This window comes from Anser cygnoides, chromosome 13, assembly GCF_040182565.1.
Source record: "Anser cygnoides isolate HZ-2024a breed goose chromosome 13, Taihu_goose_T2T_genome, whole genome shotgun sequence".
Lineage (NCBI taxonomy): Eukaryota > Metazoa > Chordata > Aves > Anseriformes > Anatidae > Anser > Anser cygnoides.
In genome coordinates, this window is record NC_089885.1 from 21,352,782 (window position 1) to 21,375,281 (window position 22,500).

At 51.9% G+C, this 22,500-nt stretch overlaps 1 protein-coding gene across 1 annotated transcript in view; it reads right to left on the reverse strand.

The window, feature by feature from the left end:
• Nucleotides 1-18,814, reverse strand: part of AR (androgen receptor) — a 63,022-nt gene extending 44,208 nt beyond the window's left edge. The window contains exon 1 of the mRNA XM_067004824.1: nucleotides 16,934-18,814. Within this exon, the coding sequence (XP_066860925.1) occupies nucleotides 16,934-17,988 (1,055 nt within the window). The 5' untranslated portion in view covers nucleotides 17,989-18,814. The remainder of the gene's footprint in view (nucleotides 1-16,933) is intronic.
• Nucleotides 18,815-22,500: the final 3,686 nt, after the last annotated feature.

Below are 22,500 nucleotides of genomic sequence, written 5' to 3' on the forward strand. Positions count from 1 at the left end.
TAAACATAGGTTTCCTTCCACATTCTTTTGTAATGAGAAAGTAGGAATAAGGCTCCACACCTTGCCCCACGTGCAGCATGGGCTTAACAGCATTCCTCTTACCCTGCAGTTTAAGGAAGATAAACCGTTCTATCAGCTCTGCAGGTGGAGACGGTATCTGCCGCTCCTCCTGTGGGAATTGGTGGAAATTTGTATCGATAATCCCACTCCCTGGTTATCACCCTGCAGAACGGTTCCATGCATGCAGGGGCTGCAGAACCGAGCCCTCTACAGCGAGTTCAGACCTCGGACAACAAGTACAACTCCCACCGCAGGAAGGCTCCGAGCCTGGCTGCTGAGGGATGTCAGGATTCACTTCCAGGCTTGGGTATTGAAAACACACAGTATTTTCCCCACTTCATTCGGCAGTGAAATTATTGCTAAGGAAACCAGTGCCACAAATTCTGCATTTTTGTTTCTCTATTGGGTGAAGCATGAGTTGAAAATGGGCAGATGGCAGATGATGGAGGAAACCAGCATGGAAAAAACAGATCACAAATAGCATTTAAAGCCGAGGCAGCTGACCCGGCAGGCACACCAGGCGAGCAGGACCTGCTAGCACGGGCAGCGAAGCAGCAGGGCAGCATGACTGCCCCCCCGAGGGCTGCCGCTCGCACCCGTGCTCCCTGAGGTGACAGCACCCTCCTCCTGCCCCGGGAAAGCACACCAGCCCTGGGTACAGAAGGGGGAGAAGAAACAGCACAACCCAGCTCAGGGCACTGCCTGGCCCTGGCCCCGCAGCGTCGCCCCTCGAGGAGGTGAGATGCGGGCAGCGGGAGCCCCACGGGGGTCCCTGGGGGTGGCACTCGCCCCGCTGCCGGCAGCCACACGCAGGAGGGGGCTGCCCTGCCTGCAGCCGCCTGCTCTACGGTGGGAACATCAGCCGTGGTGCAGCTCACTGGCACAATCGTCTTATTTTTAGGCATGTTTATGCCAAGACCAAACCTTTGCACAGATACAGCTGCAGGGGCATAGAAAGGGTTTAGCTTATTTTGTCTGGAATGCGGTATGAACTGTATCTGCAGAATTTCTCTTTCACTCTACTGGCAAGGCACTTGTTTTCTAGAGAAGACTTCACAACTTATGCAACAATACGATCTCCCCATGTCCTCAAAGCAGACCATGCTCTGAGTCATCTCAGAGAGTAAACATGCAAATTATAACGAAGGTTCCACATGTCTATGGTCTTCTTGGCACTCTCAGCCCTGATCTCAGCCGCCAGCACAGCTACGTAGAGGCAGATCCCTCAGCAGCCTGCAGCCAGTGGCTCACTTCTAGCCACATCTTTGTGCTCCGTGGCCTTGCCTGTGCTCCGGGCTGCCCGACGGGCCGTGCCTGTCTGCAGCGCACAGCTGCAAGCACCGGCGGGCTCCCTGCGAGGATTTCACACCTCAGAGGGGTCGAGCCCGGGGGCTGAACGTGCACAGAGCTCAAGCTCACCCCAACTGCTCGCTCACCGGCCGGCTGCGCCAGCACCGGCAGGACCCGGGAAGCCTCGATGAGACGCCAGCACGTTTCCGTTAGTGATGTGAGCCACAGAAAGCTGGACCCGCTGCGTCCGGGGGCTGAAGGCATTCCTTGGAAAATGAAAAGGGCAGCGGCTCTGCAACGCTGCCCCAGGAGAAACCCACGGATCCCATGGGAGCTGCTCCAAGCGACACCAGGCTGAGCGGGAGGTGAAGCCACCCCACAGGGCCGCTGCGACGCGCGCACGCTGAGCGGCAGCGCTGTAGGGCAGCGAGGCTCCTGTGCCACCAGGCACGAGCGAAGCACGCTACCTGCTTCGCCTCTGCGGCACTCTCCCAAGCAGGCGGACAACAAAAGCAGCCAGGAGTCATTTTCTTTTAAGCCTGCCTGCGAACCAAAACACAGATGCCAGGTCTAATTTTAGGCTGCCCAGCCTTGAGAGTGTTCTCTCGATTCTCTGTCAGGCCGGCAGCACCCTCCTCCCCCCGTCCCCGTGCCCACCTGCCCGCAGCGCCCGGGGCCGCTCCTGGCCACGAGGGGCACCGAGGCTGCCGGGCTGAGGCTGGGGGCTGCCGTGGGCTGCTCCAAAAGGAGAGGAAAAGCTGTGCCTGGCCGTGCTTTTTCAGGTCACTGCAAGATCCTGCTGCGGACTCCGGAGCAGCCCAGGAAGCAGCAGTTCTCTTTGCAAGTGGAAGATGGCATCCTCAGAGAAAGGCTTCCCGGCTACAGGGGACACACAAAAGCAGCAGCAAAGCAAGTAACTTGAAAACAGCAAACCAAGCTGAAAGGGCTGAGCTCCCTGGGATTGCCTCACATTTTCTGAAGGGCAGGAGCGCAGATGGACAAAGCACACACCCAGCCCAGCTCGGGGATGCAGCACCCGCGGTACCCGCATCCTCGGGCTCCTGACCGGAGCAGGTCAAGTGCTGCCCGGAGCGGCCCTGAGAGCAGCACATCCAGGCACAAGGGGAAGCGGGTGCGGGGGATCTGGCGGCTCACTTCTTGCCTTTGTGTCTGGGCAGGGACAAGCGCAGGTCTCGCACCTCCACAACCCAAATCCCACGGATGGACTTCAAATGCAAAACTCCCAACTCCACAATCCCACGGATGGACTGCTGCAGGCACTGGGGCCGTGGATGTAATGCTGCTAATACAAGAAGAGAGTGCACATACAAAAAGCATAATTTGTGTCCACAGGTATAATAAGACCCATGCCCACAAATGCACACACACACATACATGGTCAACCCAAGAAAAAATGTGGATCACCTGAAAAAATACTTGCATGTGGAATTTTTCCAGTTAGTGCACCTAGCTGCTGCCCAGCTGAAAGCAATTAACCTGATTGGCAGCCAAATTACTTTTCTCCTTTTCTCTCTTTCTAGAAAGGAAAGAGGAGCTACAGAAAGTCTGTCCAAATACTCTCCAGCAGCATGTCAGAAATGTGCAAAAACTCTGATGCTGCACGTCCCAGATACCCGGGGAGGGGGAGGAGGAAAGAACCTTCGCTGGGAAATTACTGATACAAAAACTTGTTCCTGTGCTCTGTTCTCAGCACATGAGCCAAGGTCAAAGCATTTTTTCTGCCATTTCTAACTAGCAAAGAAGCTAATGCAGCTAAAATATGTAGCTCCAGTCAAACTGCTGAGGAGTCAGTGAGAAAACACCAGAAAACAAGCGAAGTATCACCTTTGGAAAGACGACAAGGAGAAGCCACCCTCTGAGGCCTTCCCCGGCATCAGAGAACACCAGGGAGAAGAGAAAGTGAAGCACCGTGTTCTCCGTCCTTGTCCCATGAGCTGAACGTGCCCCAGTGCATCTGTAAAATGCATTTTGGGAAAACTGCAGCGTAGTCTCCCCACCAGCATTTCGAGGGATTGTTCCTGATGGCACTTATTCCAGGAAAAGCAGGGGGACTGCGGTCTGGCAGCACGGACTAGGGACTTGTATCTGTTTGTATCTTGTATCTGTGTGCTGCTTTCTGCTTTCTACGGCACAGAAAAGCCTCCGAGACCTGCAGAGAGCAGCGCAGCTCACCCGCGTGGCCACCCGAGCCGCCCGGAGCGAGGCAGCATCCAACTGCCGTCCCAGTGGGACGAGTGCCTGCTGCCCGTGGAAAGGGCATTAGCTATAAATACCTGTAGAGCTGGGCTTTATTTTTAAGCTGATTTCTACTACTGTAAAACCACATAATATGTGGTCTGTGTCCTGTCTACACTGCTTCTTCGGATGTATCAGCATCTGACTTTGTTCTCAGCATTTAAAAAGCCCTCCCAGATGGAGAGCTCAGCAGTTCCAAGCCACAGAGGAGCACGGGTGACCTTGCTCTTTCTGGCTTCTGCTCAAATTGCATGAAACAGAAAAAAAGCAGAGGCGGGAGCCGAGCACGCCCTGGCCTGGAGCGTGGCCACGGGGCTGTCCCCAGGCAAGACGCTGCCGCCCGCAACCCCTCGCCTGGCACACGCTGTCCCAGCGCCAGGAGCTGGATGGGGTCAGATCCTCCCGAGGACAGCACTCGGTCTGCTAAAGTAAATGGCACTATTTACAGGGCCTAAAGTCCAGTCCACAAGTGCATCTCTGCAGAGCAGTTTCCTCAACAACAGACCTGGAAAAACAAACCCCGATCCCCCCGGCCCCAGGAACCCAGATCTGGCAGTGCCAGGGCAGGCAGGCATTCATACACCTTGGGGGATTTTTGCCAAAGCCACCTGCTCACTAAAAATCTCCTCTCCCACCCTGTTGATTGAGGAGGAATAACGCCTATTTTGCACGGTTGCCTGGAAGCTAAACGAATTGCTGCTCACAAGTGCTTTGGAAGAAAAGTGCCTGAGGAGCACAAAGTAGCACAAAAATACTGGTAGTATCTTTATTACTGTTAGAATGTATATTGAACTTCACTTATAAATACTTGTGAAGAGGAACCAGGGTGGCGTTCATTATTTTTAAAGCAGGATGAAACACAAAGAGACGTTGCAAAAGCTGCCAGCGCTGCCTGCCGCACGCGCCTCATGCAGGCCCGGAAGGCAGCTCCGAGGAGGAGGCTCGCGGAGCTCGGGGGCTCTCCACATGGGATTTTCTCCTCCTCTTTGCCCCACACCCTGAGTCCGGGAGGGGCGAGGCTGCAGCGGGTGAGGAGCGGAGCGGGCGCAGCCGTATCAGCAGCGATGGACGAGCCAGCAGCGGGTGCAGCGAGAGGGATATGTATGAGGAACCTCCGTCAGAAGTCTTTGCCATGACAACTGGGTCAGTTTCTTTTATTTTAATGAGCTTATTCATAGCACTGTTATTGTTGAAAAGTAAAGGCCATTCTGGCCCAGACGGTGTGCTGTGACTACCGATACCAAGGCCAACAGCCCTGCTGAGTTAAAACCCCCAAGTGCCCAAACTGTTTTCTTCCACTGCAGGCAAACAAAGCGAGGCTTCTCGGCGTTACTCAGCTTTCAGGCAGCAGGGCTGGGCTGGACAGGGCCCCTCAAACTGAACAGCAGGACTGTCCATTCCTGCGGATGCATCCACCGAATTGCACCACCCCACAGGCATAGCTGCTTGGCTCCATACATGGGAGGCGCTTCTCACCTGCCGCTCACTAATGAAGGTGTTTCATTATTCCTGGGGGGCAGCAGGCTCCATGCACCCTTCGCAGGCTGGCCCAGGGGCGCCCACCACAGGGGTCCCCGGGCTGCACCCACCAACCAAACTAGCTCCATCTTCTTAGTGCTGCGGCAGACTTCCCGGTCCTAATGAACTCTGCTCTCCTAGGCTGAGAGTAATTGACTCTGTGTCTCAGCAGCAGAACAGACTGCTGTGTCTAGCTGTCTTACAGAGACACTTGAGAAAGCCTCTGGCAGTGCTGGCATGCAGCACAACGCGATGACACAGACTGACAGGCAGTACAACTCCCGCTCCCGCCAGAGGTGGATAAAAGGATAAAATCGCAGTTTACAATCCTTTATTTCCCTTTGGGTCCCCACGTACAGCATATTGAAACCTACAGATCGGTGGCAGTGGCCCTTTGCAAGTCCCCAGCACCAGTCCGGAGGTTCCTGGGGACCCAAGGGCTGACCGAAGGCTGCTGCCCTGGAGCCCCAGCTCAACACAGCGCTGAGCACGGCCCCCTCAGCCCCCCCAGCCCCCTGCCCACACTGCCACCCCCACAGGGGACAGACGAGCTGAGGTTCATCTCACCTCCTTCTCCGGTGCAGATTTCTCATGGCCCTTTTGCCATAACCAGCATCCTAAAATGCCGAGCCTCACCTGAGTGACAAGAAATGATTGTCATCTCTTCACCTCCTTCCCTTACTGCATCAGTACGGCCCCGTACCTGTTCTCTGTAAGTCGCATGCCTGGAAACAGCCCCTCCTTTCCCAGCCTGTGCTCTCTGTTTGATTTGCAGTGGGCCGCAGGAAATCACAGCGATCCCTTGGTGTCACCACACAGGAGCAGTAACAGACGAGGCTCCTGCCTCGCTCATCAGCAGGACCCCGCTGCTGGCAGCAGTGCTATCGGCCATGCAGGGATGTGTCAACTTCTTCCAGGAGCTCTTTTTTCTCCAAGAAAAATGTGCATTTTCTGCTGCACAGCACAAACCTGAAGCTCACAAGACAACTTCTTTCATACGCTTCAGCTTTTTTAAGCAAATATATCAACAGTTGGACAGAATTCGCTGCCCCTAGATCCCAAAGCCCTTCATAAAGGAAGCCCCACTACTCTGAAATTGCAGGCTGTGAAACGGGTCTCTGGATTTCCAAGCTGAGGATTCTGCCCCACTTCTCACTTAGATGATACCTCAAAACTCTGAGCAATGGGGCCACTGAAAGAGCACTGTTGTCACCCCTGAGGGTGTTAAGTTTATGATTTGTTTCTCACTCTCAAAAATAAATCAGCTGATCATCATATTTCATTCAGCTGAACATCATCTAATCCAGCATTACTCTCTCTGCAAAAGATCCGAACAACCAGGGACCTACAAGGACATGAATGTGCTTTTGTACATCAGATAAAACTTCCTAATATCCTCCTACTGTTCACATTCAAAGTCAAGTCCTCAATTACACTTTGTACCAATTAATTTAAGCTGTTAGCCAGGGGAAACAAGCTTCAGTGAGGACCCATACACGTGTACTGGCGGATGATGAGGGATGAGCTGTGGCACCTCCAGCCCCACGCACACCCCGGGCGTGAGCCGGGGGCACCACAGCCATCGGGCACCTGTGGGGCTGCACAAGAGCAGCGGTGACAGCGCACGTGCACCGCGGGGCTCCCCGCAGCAGGGCACAGCCGTGGCACCCTGCATTCAGCAACCAGACCCCACCGAGTGCCATGCCAGTAGTGACCGAGGAATCAGCCCCCCGGCCTGGCCGGTCCACTCGCAGAAGCTGAGGGCAAGAGGAAAAGGGAACAGGGCAGAGGTTTCGCAGTGTCCCCGCCTGTGGCACGCTGTGGCTCCGCGGGCAGATGAAGGACAGCAGAGGCAGCAGCCAGCGGGGCCTCGGCGTGGTGCCCACTGCATGCCACCCGTCACTGGCACGCGACACCCCCGCAGCTGGAGTCTTCCCCTTCCCCAAAACTTCTCCAGAGAGCACTAATGACACAGTGGTCCTGTGCACCCCCGCTGGTCGCCTGCTGCACCGTACGATCTGCACTGCAAGGAAGGACTCTGCACAGGTTACTGGTTCCTCTAAGCCTGTGATGCTGCGAAGTGGCCAGGTAGGATCCTCCAGGTACCCCCTCCTGGCATCTGTGCCAGCTCTGCAGGGAGCAGGATAGGACCCGGCTGAAGCAGGCTCAGGACAGACGGTGCCAGCCATCTGCTACCAGCGGCCGTGCCGCCGCATTGCTAGGCTGAGCACACTGCAGCCGGCTGCGCGCTGGAGGTACCTCTTGACCCCTGGTAGCAACAAGAAGTCAAAACACCGCGGCTGGGTTTGCAATCCAGTAAGCGTCAAAGCACGGAAAAACAGAGGCAGAGACAGGATGGAATGCCTGCACCGGCCAGGTATTAAGAGACAACTTGCCCGTCCCTGCTTCTCAGTTGCTTCCCAGGCACAGCTGCTCCAACTGAAATGGGAGAGAGGGCATCTGCCTCTCATGCACACTGCTTCCCAGCTCTCCTGGGGAAAAGAAAGTGCTGGAATAGACCTGATACTCATGCAGAAAACTTTGCCTTTGCTGAATGCCTATGGAAATGGTGTGTACAAACGGGTTCATCCAAGGTGAGACGAGATCACTTCTCACTAGTGTTCGCATTTCACCTAATGACAACAAGGGAAGGTGCCCGTGCCTTCTGCGTCACGCCACGTCACCAACTGGACGTGGCACCCAGCCACTAGAAAAAAGGGGCCTCCTCCCAGCTGACACCAGCTGGTTGGTCTGTCTGGGATGACTCTGCCGTGTTTGCTTTGTGCGGGTTTCTGGTGCAAAAGTCCTCTCTGCAGAAACCATTCTTCAGGCCAGCAGCAATGCCAAGGGAAAACTTCAGAAAAGCCGAGGAGCAATGGGCGATGCCGCCTGAAGTTCCTTCTCTGTCCCATTGTCTCAGAGCAGTGGTGCCCCCCAAAATGGAGCTGATGCCCAAGTGGTGAAGATGCTGCTTCTGCTACACCTGTGCTGTGGCAGAGAGCTGGAATTCTACAGCTGCCTACATGGGTTTTCCCAGAAAAAGAAAGTTCACTTTGAATTGAAAAAAAAATATTAACTGCACGAAAGGAGGAAAAGACTATGTCTCATAAGTCTTTCATGCAGCTAGGTTTATCTGATGTTTCTTGCTTGGCATGGCCTTCTGGCTTATGATGCTGTGCTGTGTTTTTTTTCCATTCACAAAATGTGTTCAGGACTGCGAACACCCTGAAAACAAAACAGGGAAATGCAGGGGGGCCACAGAAAAATGGGCATAGTTCTCAAGGAACGTAGATCGTCACTCAGCACCCCAAACACTAAAATCCTCCTTTAAAACACCGACGTGCCTGGGGAGGCTACAAGGCTTATTAGGCTACCAGCTCGCGTGGCAAGATGCCTGTGCGGACAAAGGAGGGTTTGGAGGAGCTGTGTGAAGGAGGGGCAGAGGCTGCTGGCTGCCACGTGGCACGCCTGCCAGCCTGGCACAACCGCGCAGATCTGCGTTCCCAAACCGCCCCCGGTGCGGGGCACCCCCGGCTGCAGGCCCGGGCAGCCCGGCCGCATTGTCGGGCTCAGAGCCCCGCTCGAGTGCGAGCAGTCCCCTCGTGGGTACGAAGCTGAACACCTGGGCAAGGGGGAACTCCATATTTCTGCCTATTTCCTGCATTCAGCCGTCAGCCATACGAGCACTGCATGGACCTCGGGGATGTCCCCCAACAGCTCAGAGAAACGAGTGGCTTTTACCAGAAGTAGTAGAAAGTTTCCCACAGAACAGTTTTCTTTTGATAAATGCCCATTTGATTAAATTTTAAATGTTATCATCCCCAGGATGATAAAATAATAAGGTTACTGCTTTTATATTCAACTTTGCAGCTACAAACCCAAGAGGAAAGTATCCATTTGAAACTGAACAGCCTCCTATGGCAGCGCAGCCGACAGCCACCAGCAAGCACACCAAGTACAAACTGAAAGCAAATCAGAGTAACAATTGCCAGTACAGAAATGGCAAATTAGCACAAACATTTGAAAATCACCAGTTAATAAAATTAGAATGATATTCAGTAATGACAAGATGAATGATAGAAAAATACAAGCCACAGAATTACCACTCTGTATTACAAATTATTTTTAACTCTGTGAAATAAAGCTGCTGTCATACCAAAACAAACTGTTCCCATATGGCCACAAAAAATTTCCATATTTTAGGATATTTTTTGATTTACTGCTGCAAGAAACGGCAACATTTCCCATTCTCCTTCCAGTTCAAGAGCACACATGAGGCTCATCCATTCCCACCAAACATCGACTCCAAATTCTCATCATTTCCCATTTCCACTATGTTTTTTTTTTCTTTAACTATCTGATATTTGCTCTCAAAATACTGCATGTCTTTATTTTTCATTCACCTAACAGCTCGTGATTCAAAGGTGCCACCCTGACACGGACATAGGGCAAAGTGTTTTTTCCTGCCTGAAACTAGGCACGGCCTTGGAGGGTCATCGGGAAGGGAGGAGACGGGAGTAGTGCATCTTCTGGAGGGGATATCTGGGGCGGCAGATGGCATTCAGCGCTTTGATACAGTGTTTTTGTTTTACTTCTTGCAAGGACTGTCCCATACCCCTTCAGTCCAAAGCCAGGGCTGGAGGCAGAGACTTCCAGGAATTGCCAGCTCCGTGCCACATCCCGGGGACGTCCCGGCAGCCGTGCCGCTGGCGGCCTGGGCAGCCCGGGTGCGGCAGCTGCTCCGGGGCCACGCTGCCACCTCCCATTCTGCAGCGCCGGCTGCCCTTCCAGCAGCGTGGTGACACATCGCCACTCTCCATCTCAGGCGATGCCGAACACGACCACGCTGCCGACACCCTGTCATTGGCAAGAAAACCCTGCTCTGTGCAGCACAGCCCTCGAACCAGCTCCACTGGGGCTGATCCCCACGCAGCCACCCTCCAGGGGTTTGGCTTTCAGCTATGGCAGCATGCAAAGCCACAGGCTCCTATGAGTGCTACCAAACATCTCTCATTCATAATCAGTATTTTGAAATATATTGCCCTTCTAGTCTCAGCAGAAAGCACAAAGGCTCTACCGATGTTTAACTAGCTCTCCTTGGCTGTAATGAAGTTCTTGTAACAGGAAAACTAATGGTTTATACTGTAGACTAACTATACACAGTAATGCAAAGCACAGCTAGCATCTGTTACACAGCATCTGCGCAACAAAGAAATACCAGTGAATACTGTAAACAGAAGAAAAACTTAAAAGCTGTACAAGTAGGAGAAAAGCTGTCATTGGCAAATCATTTACTGCTTCCTGTGCTAAAATTCTTGGTAAATACAGGACGGAGTACACAAAATGCCTCTGTAACTAAAACCCATTAATGCTCTTACACCTTTTTATGTATTATGTCTTTGGTCATTTTTTCTAAATTCTTCTGCCACTGTACTCTATGCCAACTGCTATGTAGAGCTCGTCCTTTCATTGCATCATGCACTTAAGAGAAACTGGAAAAAAATAATCACAGTACATATCGAGAATGAGACTTTGGAACCAATTTCCAGAGGATGTAAGAGCTCAGAAATGCGAGAGACGGGGAGAAGAGGATGGGAAAGCACAGAGGAGGGAAAGCACAGAGAGAATGGAGGGAAGTCTGCCCTTGAACATTTTTGCAGTGAGTGGATGAAAAAGCAAATAGATGCTTCATATTCCAGGAACAGACCAGCAGGTCCCGCACAAACACACCACATGTGCCTGAACACCGTGCCTTGTTCCCCAGGTGATCCCATGGCAAAGGGACAGGGGGAGAGCTCGCGAGTGGGTGCATGAACAAGAGGGAGAGAGGGAGGGTAGGGACGGATGGAGGTGGGGGGTGAGAAAGAGGGAGACTACATTACGAAACTTGGTATAAAGAATGGAAATACTAAGAAAAAAACAGAAGCAAAACAAACTGAGATGGAGAAGCAAACTGGATAACAAAGAACACTGGAAACAGTTTATTTTCCTTCATGCTCTGCCACAGACATAAGTGCCAATTTAATAGCAAAGAAAAGGGCAGTGTCAGCTCCTAGGACAGAACCGTCATCAGCTCCAGCACTGCACCCAGGCCTCTGCAGCGTCAAGTGCAAACCTTGATGAGGATGGAAAGTACCAATGCCTTTTTCTTTCCATGGGCTCAGTCTGTGCATTAACACAAGGACTGTGATCTGTCCAGTCTGAGTGTTTTCTGGGAGGTTCTGGGCATCTTCAAAAGGAAACAGAAAGTCTCTCACTGCAGGTCGAGTCTAGGTAACTAGACGTGAAAAAGAATAATCTCATTTATCAAGTGAAATGAAAACTAATTCATGGAAAAGACTAAATAAATCAGCACCATCAAAATGAAATGAAAACAAATAAACCAGCTAAGCATGGAACAAAACAAATGAGCTTTGGCTACACATTATAATTCTTCAAATAGTAGCTCTTGGGAGTAAGAAAACGGAGCTGCAATAGATTTGCTACCAGTACGGAGAGACCCAACAGATGCTGCTCAGCTCCTCTGCTCTCCCCCTGATGAGTTCATTGCACCTACTGTTGTCCTGCGAGAATACAGCTTGGGCAGAGTGCTTCACATTGCAGCTACTCCAGTTACCCTGCCTCAATATATCACTTACTTCACAACCCTAACTCAGGCCATGACAGATGAGTGTCTTGTCATAACCTGGTAAAACGCCAATTCACATTCAAATGAGTCCCTAGTTCTCTAAACAAGAAACAGCACTCGGCTGTTTGTGAACTATTGGCATTTTATTCTGTGCTTAAAATAGCCGTCGCAGGTCTGTCAGCAGGGAACTTATGAAAGCAGCCTCTTCATGCTGTAACCTGTGGGAAGCTCAGCTCCAGCCCCTACTGAGCTTCAGATCGGGCCTACCCATGTTTGTCCCGCTTTCTGTTTACGAAGCTTTGAAATCCAGTGCCGATGGCACATCGGAGGCAGCAGCCCTGCCCCTGCTCCAGAAACTACCAGTGACTCAGCCACGCTTCATGTGGCTCTATTTCGCACGGCAAAGTGGAACGCTGGTTTGGCAACTCCAGACAAAACTTGGCTGCACCAGAGCTCAGCGCAGTTATAAAACCTGCGGATACGCAGGCTCCAAAACAGCGGCCTGATCCCGTGGCTGCTGAAGGCAGGGAGTCCCGTCTGAGAGCTGCAGGCCTGGGCAGGCAGTGTCACCACCCTGGCCGTGCACTCAGCGCCAAAGAAGGCCTGGGTTTGGGTGGAATTCACCCCAGGAGGTCACCAGGGGCGAATGTGATCCCACTCAGAAAACGCCTCCATCTCCCAAACTGTCCTTCTGCAGCAGGATCAAGCTTCTTAAGGGTAGAAAGCAACAAGTGCATCAAAATCTCTCAAGAATTATCAGTCTCAAAGCACATTACAGACTTTCTCAGTTATGATAGTTCTTGAGACCGGACAAGGAAACTCCTTGTGATCCTTTCCACCCTTCTGCCTTAGCAACTACTGAAGACAGCTTGGCAAGAACTTACAAGAATTTAAGATACTTCTCAGTTGTGTCCTAGGAATGTTTTCTCCTCCTGTGAATTTGTTGTGATCTCTGCTGCAACCTAGGGCACTTAGCACTAATTTAATGCACAGTCAATCCTGATGAGTAAGCTAACAGTGATGCAAACTGTCCTGGTACATGACACGAGAACATGGACGAATGTGCTGAGAATTAAGTGTGCACCAGTTGTAACCCACAGCTTGCTCAAAATTTGGAAGTGATCAGGAAAATTATGAAATCTGTTTTTTAAAAGAAAATCTGACAAGATATCAACCTTATTACCTACTAATCAAAAGAGTTGAGAAAGGGGAATTTCACGTTGAAGATGGAGTGCTCTGAAGACAACACTAGTGTGCTCTGTTTGGAGACGGTGCCTCATACCTAAGCAAAGGTGTCAGAACATGATGCCCAGATTCTTATGGAAAGAGGCAAAGACCTCAGCGGCACCACAGGAGAAGAACCTGAACCCAGTCAAGAGAATTGTTAACAGGAGTGCCCAATGTGTACATTGAAAGAAGAAAAGGCAAGAATTGGAAGGTGAATTTTTCTTACGCTTTTTCTTCTCCTTTTATCAGGAACCATCAAAAAGCTTTAGCACATCAGTGATTTTCCCAGCTGCCTGAGGTTCACTGTCCATGGGATCTGTACCAGCAGCTGTGGACTGTCTGTACATTACAAAGCTGGCCGGAGGGAGAGGCTTCAGAAACAGCATTCTTCCACGCACGGTTTGTCTTCAAAAGAAATATTTACGTAATACTGCCATTCCCCTGAGCAAAAAGGTCATATTAGCAACAGGAGAAGGGGGGGTGAATCCCACTTCTGCGAAAGCTTTTGCATTCTGCCAGCAAAGAGCTGAGGGTCTGCAGCCAAAGGCTGGCACGCGGGCAGGCACAGGGCAGGCTACTGGCGGCCGGCCGAGCAGCGCGGCACGGCGCAGGGGCACGGCTCTCGGCCCGGGCTCGTCTCCTGGCGTTAAGAAGCTGCCCTTGATCTTGTTATCAGAATCTTATCTCCTTCTTCAACAGGGAGACATTTTTACAGGTATTATCTGTAAGAGGTATCACGATTACATGGCTGGCCACAAAAAAGAACGCCTAGCCATTACGCCAGATGATGCATAAACGCAGGGCACCTGCCCAAGCTGATCACTACTGAACCAGAGAACGGAATCTACAAGCTGGTGCAACTAACAAACACATGGATACAAAACAGATAGTAGCTACAGGAAATGCTGTTTAGAAAGCATTGGAAACCACATGGACAGCTAGATTTTCTGAGCCAATCACCCCTTAAATTAATTTATCACCTTTGTTTCCATTATCACAGTAATATTTCCCTCTTTGTATTCTTTTTAGATTAAACCAAACAGGCCTAAAACACTTCCTTGCTTCTGTGTTTCAATCTTAAAATCACTTTGACCCTGTAAGCTTGAATTTATTATATCAATTCTATGTCTCAGTCTCGAAGCAGGTTATTTAGTCACCTTATAGACCGCTGGTAATAATTATGCAATAGAGCACAAAGACAAACAGCTACGAGGCGCAGTGGAACAAAAGCTTGGATTAATTTGTTAATGATACATAAGCATTACTGGCACCACCAAGTACATTGTGTAAAAAGCTTTACATTAAATCAAGATGTGTTAATTCCTACTTTGCTTCCTATGCAATGTTTCAGTGCCTCTAAAAACAGGCAAATCCCTCCCCTTGCACAAGCCAAGGGGGCAGGCAGCAATTATGCGTCTAAGCCCGCACCATGCTGAGGACCAGTCCCAGAAGCAGCTGCTCAAGCCCAGTCCCGTATCCCCACCATGCCCTGTGGTCACAGGCAATTGACCATGCCATAAAATAGTGATGAGGACTCCCAGAGAGAGAGCATCTTAGTTTGGTCACGCTGGACCTGCCTGCTTCAGAGAAATGCTGGGGCAGCCACCAGCCCCTGACAGTGCCTGTTTTACAGCCTGCGTGTGCTGTAGCCCAGACCAACACGACAGCAAGCACGCCGTTTTCCACTAACAGTCGCTCAGGCAATCCAACCCTCCTCTCTCAAGGCTTTGGAGGCGAACTTGTCGGCTAAAGCTCCCCAAACCAAATCCCTAGTACTTTATATAAAGGGCAAATATAAACATCCGCCCCCAAATATGCTAAGAAACAAAGAACGTGCTCATGCTTTAGTGTCATATATGGGGGAAGGTGTCTAACTTCAGAACTATCTATACCTGATCCAGACTTCGCAAGTCTTCCGAGGAGACCGGGCTGCAGCTGCCACTGCCAGCATTAGGAAGATGTGGAAATCTAAAGTGTAAAACTCCTTAGGCTGGCAAAGCTGTCGCGAGTCCAACAGAAGTGCCCTCCACCTACTCCCAAAGAAATGCTGAGACTCCATTTCATATAGCTAAGAGGTAAAACTCCTTTGTGCAATGCCAAGTAGGGAAGGATTGTAACCAAACGCAGCTTTGGAAGCTAGCAGGGCTATACAAGATACAGTTGATTGTCCTTCATGAGGGAGTTTTGCTATGAAACGTTTTAGCCCCCACAACCCTCTTTCCTTACAATTGTTGCTCTCTGAGATGCTGGTAAATAAACTGCTGCCATTTGAGCTTCAGCTGCAGCAGAGACTGCTCATTGCACTGCTATTGTTGTAAACCCAAGAGAAAATTGAAAGGCACAGTGAACAGCGATCGACAGGCAGCACACTGAAGTTAGTGAAGATCTTGCTAGGATGCTACGCAAACCTGACAGAGAGTAACCTGTATGGCTTTAGCCAGACCAAGAACAAGTGTTCCACTTTCCTTATAACATTTTAAAATTGCAGCCAAACACAAAGAGGCATATAAACACTGTCACTCTCTCACTTGCAGCAGCCATGCAATGCTGTATGAGCAATGGAGTCCAAAGGACAAGGTAATGGTGTTTTAGAAACTCTTATATGAGCTCGTACTCCATTGATTTTTGCTGAAGCCTGCTGAGTTCAGGCAGTCCTGCCGGCCTCATGGGACTGCTCCAGGGGAAACAGGGACACGGACGCGGCAAACTGAGCTGCGCTGCCGGGAAGAGGCGGGTACGGTATTTCCCACAGGAATAAGGGAGACAGCACTTATCTGTACAGCAAGACCCCGGCAAAATGTACCTGCTGTCCAGATCCAACCCACACGATTGCCTGTGGAGCACCACATAAGCCCAGTCCTGTTTTGCTTAACACAGTACTCCTTATCCATGCATAGTTCTGCTGTATGGGCTTCACAGGCAAATAAAACTTCCCAACCCAGCCTGCTGCTCTCTAAAACCTGCATCATCAATCGATAGTGTTTGGATAGCAAAACTTTTTCAACTCTACTCATCCCTGCTAACTTTGCACTGGTTTGAGCAGAGATTTATCCAGACCCAATAGCAACATGCACAGGGCACACACAGCTCCTGTCGCTGATACGACACTCGCAGATGGACTCATTTTGACCTTTCCTTTCTTTTACCCCATTTTTTTTCCCGAGCCACTTCTACACAAAATACCCATTATTGTGTAGCTGATAAATACTGCACTGTCCGAATAAAAACACGAGCATTTTGGAGCAGCAAAACAAGCCCAGAAGCACAAGTGTGATGCGTTTGTCCTGTGATAATTTAAAGGGAAAATCTAATTGTGCATTTTAATCCTTGATCCCACTACACAGTGAGCAGGCGAGTACGAAACTCCAGCGATGCAAACCCAAACTGAGGCCATACCAACCACCTGTGGCTGGGGTACATCTGAGCCGGTAGCTCATTATTTCTGGTTTTTGTTTTGTTTTCTTTTTTAAAATTCAAGAAGAAATCCTTTCGCAGTCCTTTTCTCACTCCCGGTTTCTGCCAGCTGCAGTGATTCTCTCAAACAGTAATACGCTTTGCTGCAATGAAGGGTGGCAACATATGCCCGCTGTTTCGGGTTGCGCATACCGATTTCACAGAGACCGTTGATCTGATTTCTGAGGCTAATCCACCAAGAAAAACTACTTCTGCACGAGCCCTTCTTCCCAAACGCCTAACCAGCTCCTCCTTTTCCGTGCTGCTCTACCTAAAACGCATCTTCTGCCCGTGCCCAGCGCAGAGCTGCGAGGCGCGCGCAGCGTTTCTGCAGCCCGCTCGCCGCCCGCTCCGCTCGGGGAGAAGCCGGAGCCGCCCCGGGGCTCGCCCAGCGCACGGCGGCGCCGCGCTCCCCGCTCCTCGGCGGCGGCCGCGGGCACGGCGGGGACGGGACGCGGCGGGGCGCGGCGGGGCGGTGCGGGGCTGCCCGCCGGTACTCACCGCGCGTCGCCGTAGCCGCCGTAGCCCTCGGCCCAGGGCCCCAGCTCGCTCTTGATGCAGGCGGCGGGGGCGGCGTAGGGCGGCCGCCCCAGCGGGTACCAGGCGTCGGCGGGGAAGTCGGCGGGCTCGGCGGGCGGCCCGCGGCCGCAGGCGAAGGGCCCGGCGGGCGGCTCGGCGCACGGCCCGTACAGCTGCCCCTCGTCGGCGAAGAAGGAGGGCCAGGGCGGCGCGGGGCCCGGCGGGGCCAGCTCGGCGCCGAAGCGGCACGGAGCGCCCCAGGCGCCGCCCGGCGCGGGCTCCGGGGGGCTCTCCAGCTTGATGCGGGCGGGCGGCGGCGGCAGCGCGAAGCAGTCGCGGCCCGGCAGCGCCGGCGGCTCCTCGGGCTCCGGGGAGCCGCGGTACAGGGCCAGCCCGGCGGGCACGTCGACGGCCAGGCCGGGCTCGCCGCCGCCGCCCTTGAAGGCGGCCGGGGCGGGCGGCGGCTCCGGAGGGTCCTTGGCGGCGGGGCGCGGGGCGCGGGGCGGCCCCCCGGGCAGGGCGAACATGCAGTCCTCGCGGGGCAGCAGCTCGCCGGGCGCCTCCAGCGCCTCCACGGCCAGGCCCATGGAGGCGGACACGGCTTTGCAGAGCTCCTTGGCGCTGTCGCCCAGAAAGTCCTCCTTGGGCGCCGGCTCGGCGCGGCCGGCCGCCGGCTCGGCCTCGGGCGGCAGCAGCGGCGGCAGCGCGCCCGCCTCGCCCAGCAGCTCCTTCAGGTCGCCGGCGCACGGGAAGGGCGAGCCCATGGCCGGGCGGGCGGCCGGCAGCGCCTTGGCGGCCCCGCGGGGCTCCGGCGGCGGCAGGAAGGCGGGCGAGACGGCCGGCGGCGCCCGGGGGCTCGGCGGGCCGGCGGCGCACGCCGGCGCCTGGTGGCTGGTGCCCGGCTCTTCCCGCGGCGCGGCGGCGCCCGGCGCCTGGAACGCCTCGCAGACGCTCTGGAAGAAGCTCTGGAAAGCCCCGCGGAAGGTCCGGCCCGCCGGCCGCGGGTACACGCGCCCGATCCCCAGCTGCACCTCCATGCCCGCGGCGCGCCGGGCGGCGGCGAGGCGGGGGGCGACGACGGCGACTCCGAGCCCGAGCCCGAGCCCGAGCCCGAGCGGCGGCCCCCGGGCGGCCAGCCGCGGCCCCGGCTAGCGGCGGCTCTGCCCCGCCGCTGCCATCCCCGGCGGAGCGGCGGGCGCGGGGCGGGGAGCGCGGCGGGCGGGATGCTCGGCGCCCGCAACAGGCGGCGAAAGTTGGGGCCGGGCGGAGCGGGCAGGTGCGCGGCCCCGAGCCCCGCCGCCGACTGCCGCGGCTGGCTGCTTTTGCTCTTTTTGATCCGCGGCTCGGGGAGAGCGGGAGCGAGAGGCTGGCTTGCGGAGGAGAGGAGGTGCAGCGAGGGAGACCGCCCCACGCCGCGAATTCGGCCCAGGGTCTCTGCAATGATTAATCCGGTAACTCTCGCCGCGGAGGGACGCGGCGCCCGCCGTGGCCTGCCCTGCCCGTCCCCCCGCTCCCCGGCGGGCGGCGGGGGCGGAGAGCCCGAGCCCCGCGGAGCCGCAGCGCCGCCGCCCGCCTTCGCCGCGGAGTCCGGGCTCGGCGCCTCGCCGCCCCCGGCGCTGGCCCCCGCGGGCGGATCGGGGCCGCCGCCGCCGCCGCAGCCCCCGGGCGAGCGCCCCGCGGCGCGGGACGGCCGGGGCGGAGCGGGCAGGGGGGGCAGCGGCCGCCCCGCCGCCGCTCTCGCCCCGACTGCCCTCAGCCCCGTCCGCCCGCGCTCCGACGCTGGAGGATGCCGGGCTTCGGCTGGGCAGGGTGTTGGTTAGAGCGCCTTGTCCGGGCTCCGGTTTTACAGGACGATCTCCGAGGTCCCTTCCGACCTGGGCTTTCCTGCGGCTGTGGTTCACCTAGAGGAATCCCCACAGCTGGGGGGAATTCGGGAGAAAAGGCATGCGCTCCCTTTGGGCACTGACGTGGGGATCAAAACTTATTCCAGCTTAGTAAAGGTGGTCTCTTCAACTTTAGTACCTGCACACTTTTCATCAAAAAATATATAAATGATAATAATAATAAAATTAAAGCCCCAAAACCCAGGTCCTTGGTTTCACCCGGAAACCAAACGGCCTGACAACAGCACAAGCTGTTGTCAGCAAGTAGCAGAGTTTGCCCCCACCTTCCTCTGCTCCGCGTTTTGGAATAATCTCCATATGCACCAGCAAGAGACAGCAGGTGCGTGTATGTCTTGTGCGCGCCGCTGCTCCACTCTCACACGAGGTTAAAAAAGACCAAAGAGCTAGCAGACATAGTTAGTGTAGGACATACTGTAAACAAGACTTGAGCTCCCCTTATTGGCACTGTAATAACAATCCTAAAGCAGCTTTTTTTTTTTTTTTTTTTTCTGGTAGGCACCATTCCCAGGCAACCTTGTAATGGAACTATACTCATTTGACATACATTGAAATAAGCCCATTAATTTCAACTCCTTTGGAGACAGAGGGAAAAAGTAATGATTTGTTGCAAATGGAGAAAATGGAGAAGTGGAGCCAGTTGGGAAAACGAAGAATCATGTTCAGTCTTTTAAAAGCATTTTTACAAGCCGTGAAAGATAGTAGGAAAAAAAAAAAAGAATTATAGCCAAGCAAAATTTGGCAATGTCCTCCATACTGCCTGAGGGGTAAGCAAACCCTGCCTCCTGTCAGCAAAGTAGATGGAGGAGGCGACCACTCGGTGTTTTCCTGAGGCGAGGATGGCATCGGTTCAGGCCCCCACCGCTCCCGGTGCCTGCAGCAGCACGGCTGGGCCCAGCTCTGCCCGGCTGCCCCTGCTGAAGCCTCTTCACAGGCGTGCAGTATGGATGAACCACCAAACTGTTTTAATAACAGCCAATATAGCCCTTCAAATAACAAAGAAGCACAGCCGAAACCTCAAAATATAAAGATAGAGGGAGATACTGTAAAATATGTGCACAGCGTGTATTTAAACACGTAGACCTCAGCGGTCCCACCTGGATCACTGGAGGCGGGCCCAGCTCGAGCTCCACATGGGCTCCCCCTCAGCCTGCTGGGCTTGATCGTGGCCCAGAACCTCCAGCCCGGTGACTCACGCATTGCCCGGCCCTGCAACGCACAAAAATCTGCAGCTCAGGGTATGAGGAAAGGTAATGCCCTGGGATGGGATCAGAGGTCTTCCAGGTGGATGCAAAGGAACCGGTAGACCCAAGGGGAATTTCATGCGGCTGTGTCAGCTGTGGTACAAGCTTTTTTTCGGGTACCCATGTGGGAAAATGCCCAAATGTTAAGATATGTTTTCATGGGAAGGCTTGTGAGAGAAGTGTTTTCCTGCACAAATAAGCCTGTATGCATTCTTTCAAAAAGCTGGTATAAAGCTTTAGTTGGATTTTCTGAAAGATTAGTACCAATAGTTCAAAGAACTTTATTTTTTTTTCCCTCTTTTACACAGGTGAACGCATGAACTTACCCTTTGTAACAGCTACACAGTAATAAAGGCCTAGAGTTACTGGAAAGCTGCTCTGCACTTCAGAAATGATGGCAAATAAGCAGGAAAAACCACTGATTCTTATGATGGTATCCCCTGTAAAGGGTAGGAAAAAAAAAAAAAAGAAAAAAAAAAGCCACTGTTCTGAAAGATTTGCTGTTGCCACAAATCCATGCAGATACCTGCCAAGTGGATGTGGATTCCAGTGTCTTTGCTCTTTCAACGTCAAATAGTTTTCAAGCCTCTGGAGTAAAATATACAGAACCTGGAAGACAACGAGGAGAGGATTCTCATGATTAGTGTCAAGAAATGTATTGAAGCAAGCTGAGGCTCAGAGATGTGGTATAACATTGCTGAAGAAACAGATGGTTTTGTGTTTTGGACCAAGAGCAGACTATTCGCGTGTGTGATTTCGATAAGCCGTGTAAGAACTGCGTTTGGTTCCACTGTGCCCACCCAGAAGGGAATAGCCTCAGTCTGTATGCATCGAGAACACCAAGGGCTATGAAGACCTAGGTAGAAGTGAGACTTTTTATACTGAAATAATCTTTTCTGTACAGGCTTGGATATATTTGTGCCTTTGCATGTGTATTCCTGGCTTTCTGTTTTTTGGGTTAGTGTTTGTCCTGTTGCTCGTGGTGTTCTTCCGGCTTCTTGTATCTTTGCAAAATCTGCAGATGCATGTATTTTCACCCAGTCTGAAGTTTGCTGCCTGGGTTTGCAAGATGCTAATCATAACAGACGTGCATAAAGGAAGACTGCAAAATGCTTTATGTCCTTCTCAGTTTACAGAGCCAACAACTTAGTTTTGACTTACTGTCTATTTGGTTAAGATTAATTATTTTAGAGACAGTTTTGTGATTAGACCTTCACATAAATTTGAAGAAGCTGCTCTTTCTTTCTCTCTTTTCTCTTTCCTCTTTCTTTCACTTTCTTCCTCCCTTTCTTTCTCTCTCTCTCCTCCCCCCCCCCCCTTCCTTTCTTCCTTTCTTCCTTTCTTATTTCCTGAAAAGGTATCTTGCGAGCACCTTATTTTCTTGATATTCACGTTTCTTTTTAAAATTATTAACGTATAAGGGGCTTTCTGGGTGTGTATGTGTATGACTGTGAGCCTTATTTTTAAAGGCTTCGTGTATTTTAATCATTATTCTTGTCTGAAAGAGAAAAATTTGAACTGCTATTGCATTTACAATGCATAGACAGTGTTTTATTTGCAGTTACAATCTTCTTAAAACTTAAGCCTTCAGCATTTCAAAGTTCTTTTCCAATTTTCATTAAAGTTTTCCATAAAATTACTTTCCATAGTTTAGGAGTCAGCTACAATATCCGTTTACATCTTAAATTCTGAGAGCCGTATTTTAACATAGTAAAATGGACACGGTTTATGGAAAATCTATACAAATGTATATTTTTTTCTGTATGTAAGCTAAGCTTTATTTTTGATTATCAAATTAGTTAAAAAAATGAGCAGCAGTATGATCCTATGTATTTTTCAGAAAAGTGCCTTTCTCTTAAGCGAGTCTATTTTTATGTAGAATGAAATTTAAAGAACACGTTATGGATTGTTCACTTGGACCCTTTGTATGGCTGTCATAGTGCTTGAGGCTAAGGTATTTATTCATTTTACTGCATTATATTGCTAAACCATTACGGTGGGCTGGAAGCATTTTATTTGACTTTACTGTCCAACAAATACCAAAGTGTTTTTTTTAATATACCAGTGGTATTTTGTTCTATGAATTAAATCTGAGTTTAAGAATTATAATTAATCATTAATTCTGTGATGTAAAATAACACTAAAGTAAGTAATTAGGGTGGACATTTGCATCTAAAAGTACTGCAGTTTAAATTGGATAAATATCCTTTGTGAGACATACAGGCACTCAATGGTTTTTATAGAGCAGAGCTGAGACAAGATCTGCAATCTTTCCTTAGTTACTTGTTTTTCTAACCAGCCAATACGTGGTTTAGATAGAAACACAGCAGAGTGAAAAAAATATATATACATTTTTTCACAAATCAGTTTCATTCTAACTGAAGCATAATTTCTATTACAAAAT